Here is a 2,311-nt window from a genome sequence, read left to right as displayed (position 1 = left end):
GAATGTGGCTCATAATCTCCTCAGTCAGAGTGCAGAGTTGCCGGGCCAAGGGCTCCGAGGGCTCCAAGGGCCCCGTCGTCTGTGGCTGGTCTGCCCCCCAATCCACGCAGCCAGTCCCCTCTGCATGACTCAGCAGGGCAGCGTAGCACCTTGGCTGTCCTTGCCTGACCTGCCCCTGAACAGCTCAGGGCCACCCTCACTGTAGCCTTCTGTGCACTATGGAAATCCATCCAGTTGAGGACCCAGAGAAGGACCTATGGACCACGAGGGAGCCAGGGAAGGTCCCGAGGGAGTGGGCTCAGGGTATGGTGCCGGGCACCGGGGCCAGGGCTCCTGCAGCACCAGGAGCAGGTGTGGAGACAATGTGCTACCCAGGGGCCAGAAGGCCACCCGGCCAAGCGGGGGGAGGAACGCGGGAGGTGGCCTGAAAGGGAATAGCGGGAAGGAGGTGGCAGAAAGCCTTAGCAGGTGAGACCTGGGCTCGCTGCGGTGTGGCCACAGACGGGCAGGGCCGAGGCCCGCTGCCCTGGGGGAGGGGACGGGTGGTCTCCTGAGCCATGCCAGCCATGGGGGCAGTTGGCTCTGCTCATTTGCTCTGGGGGTGTTGGGGTCAGGGCCCCCAGATTTGAGCAGGGCTCTGAGCCTGGGACCTGGAGCCACCCTTTGTCCCCTTCCAGGCTATGCTCCTGTCACTGGGATGTGCCACCCTGTCCGCAGCTGCACCCTGAACCACGAGGACGGCTTCTCCTCAGCGTTCGTGGTGGCCCATGAGACTGGCCACGTGTAAGTGGACTCACCATCCTTGTTGTCTGAGGAAGGTCGGGGTTCAAAGGGCCCCACTGCTCCTCTGTGCCCTGAGAGGGACAGGCCCTGTATGAAAAGCCCTTGGGATGTGATGTCCTGCCTCCGTGCTGCACAGGACAAGCTGGAGGCCCACTTTCTGCTGAAGGCCCCAGGCAGGAGCTGGGGGCTTTCCACCCATTATGCCACTCAAGCACCTGGGCAGGGTGGGGGGGGTCTTCTTACCCCATTTTACAGATGTGTAACTGAGGCTCTGAGGGAGCCTTCCCCAGGAGCATAGAACTGGAGTTGGGGAAGTTACTCCGCCTGGCTGTGCACGCTGCTGGGTGTGTAGAGAGGGCTGTGGATGCCTCTGCCTCCACTGCATTCTCATGTAACAGTGCTCTGCCTTGGGGACAGGATACCTGAGGGGGCTGCTGCTGGATGTTGTCACCTCAGAGTGCACCTGACTTTAAAGTTAGCTGGTAGAAAATGGGTACCACCTTGCTCAGGGCAGACCAAGCCAACTAAGGTGGGGGGTAGCTCGGGGAGGTTAGGGGTGCCCTCTGAGCATTAGGGTGGGGTGGAGCTGACAGGTGAGTGCAGCCAGGTGAGGGTCCAGTGAGGCTGCCTTGTCTTCCCACACAGGCTGGGCATGGAGCACGATGGGCAGGGCAACCGCTGCGGTGATGAGGTGCGCTTGGGCAGCATCATGGCTCCCCTGGTGCAGGCAGCCTTCCACCGGTTCCACTGGTCCCGCTGCAGCCAGCAGGAGCTGAGCCGCTACCTGCAGTGAGTACCACCTGTGTCTCCCAAAGACGAACCCGAAGTGCCGGACTCAGTGCCTCCAGACAGGACGGGGGTATCCCATTGTTGGGGGCTAAGTTTTGGATGGAAAGTGGTTATGACAGCTGCACCTTTAATGGACGCCTGGTCCTGGGTAGCTTATGCCAAAGAAAACAGGTGCAGCAGGGAAACTGAGGCAGCACAGCCTAGGGCTGGGGTGTGCAGGCAGGCCCACCCCCGAGGCTCCATGAGGGGCCTCAGCTGCCTCCTGGGCTGGATGGCCAGTCCTGTTGAAGGCAGCTTGTGGCACCCATGTGTCCCCTCCTAGCTCCTATGACTGCCTGCGGGATGACCCCTTCACCCACGACTGGCCAGCGCTGCCCCAGCTCCCGGGGCTGCACTACTCCATGAACGAACAGTGCCGCTTTGACTTCGGCCTTGGCTACATGATGTGTACCGCGGTGAGTGTCGGAGCCCACGACACCTCCAAGGGCTGGGCGGGGGGAGTCTGCCCCAGATCGGCCTGGCTTCCTGGGAGGCGGCTGGTGTTGGGTGGCTCCCTGACACAGGGTGGAGCAGCCCTCCAAAACAGCAGCCTCTCCCTCCATACCCACTGCTCTTTCCCCAGTCGGCACCCAGTGCCCTCCTGGCTGGCCCAGACATGGCTTTAGGAGGGATTGAGGCAGTGGAGTGTTCAGCAGGGGAACAGCGGGTGATCTAGGGGGCCTTCAACTACCGCGCCTCA

At 62.3% G+C, this 2,311-nt stretch overlaps 1 protein-coding gene across 1 annotated transcript in view; it reads left to right on the top strand.

Annotated features, from left to right (window-relative positions):
- Nucleotides 1-2,311, top strand: part of ADAMTS2 (ADAM metallopeptidase with thrombospondin type 1 motif 2) — a 249,185-nt gene that overhangs the window by 202,961 nt on the left and 43,913 nt on the right. Inside the window, exons 7-9 of the mRNA XM_007454815.1 lie at nucleotides 678-783; nucleotides 1,429-1,572; nucleotides 1,895-2,027. Of these exons, the coding sequence (XP_007454877.1) occupies nucleotides 678-783; nucleotides 1,429-1,572; nucleotides 1,895-2,027 (383 nt within the window). The remainder of the gene's footprint in view (nucleotides 1-677; nucleotides 784-1,428; nucleotides 1,573-1,894; nucleotides 2,028-2,311) is intronic.

This window comes from Lipotes vexillifer, unplaced genomic scaffold (genome assembly GCF_000442215.2).
Source record: "Lipotes vexillifer unplaced genomic scaffold, Lipotes_vexillifer_v1.1 scaffold2091, whole genome shotgun sequence".
In the NCBI taxonomy this organism is placed as follows: Eukaryota; Metazoa; Chordata; class Mammalia; order Artiodactyla; family Lipotidae; genus Lipotes; species Lipotes vexillifer.
The sequence above is the reverse complement of the archived record's forward strand: the minus strand, read 5'-3'. Positions and strand labels throughout refer to the sequence as shown.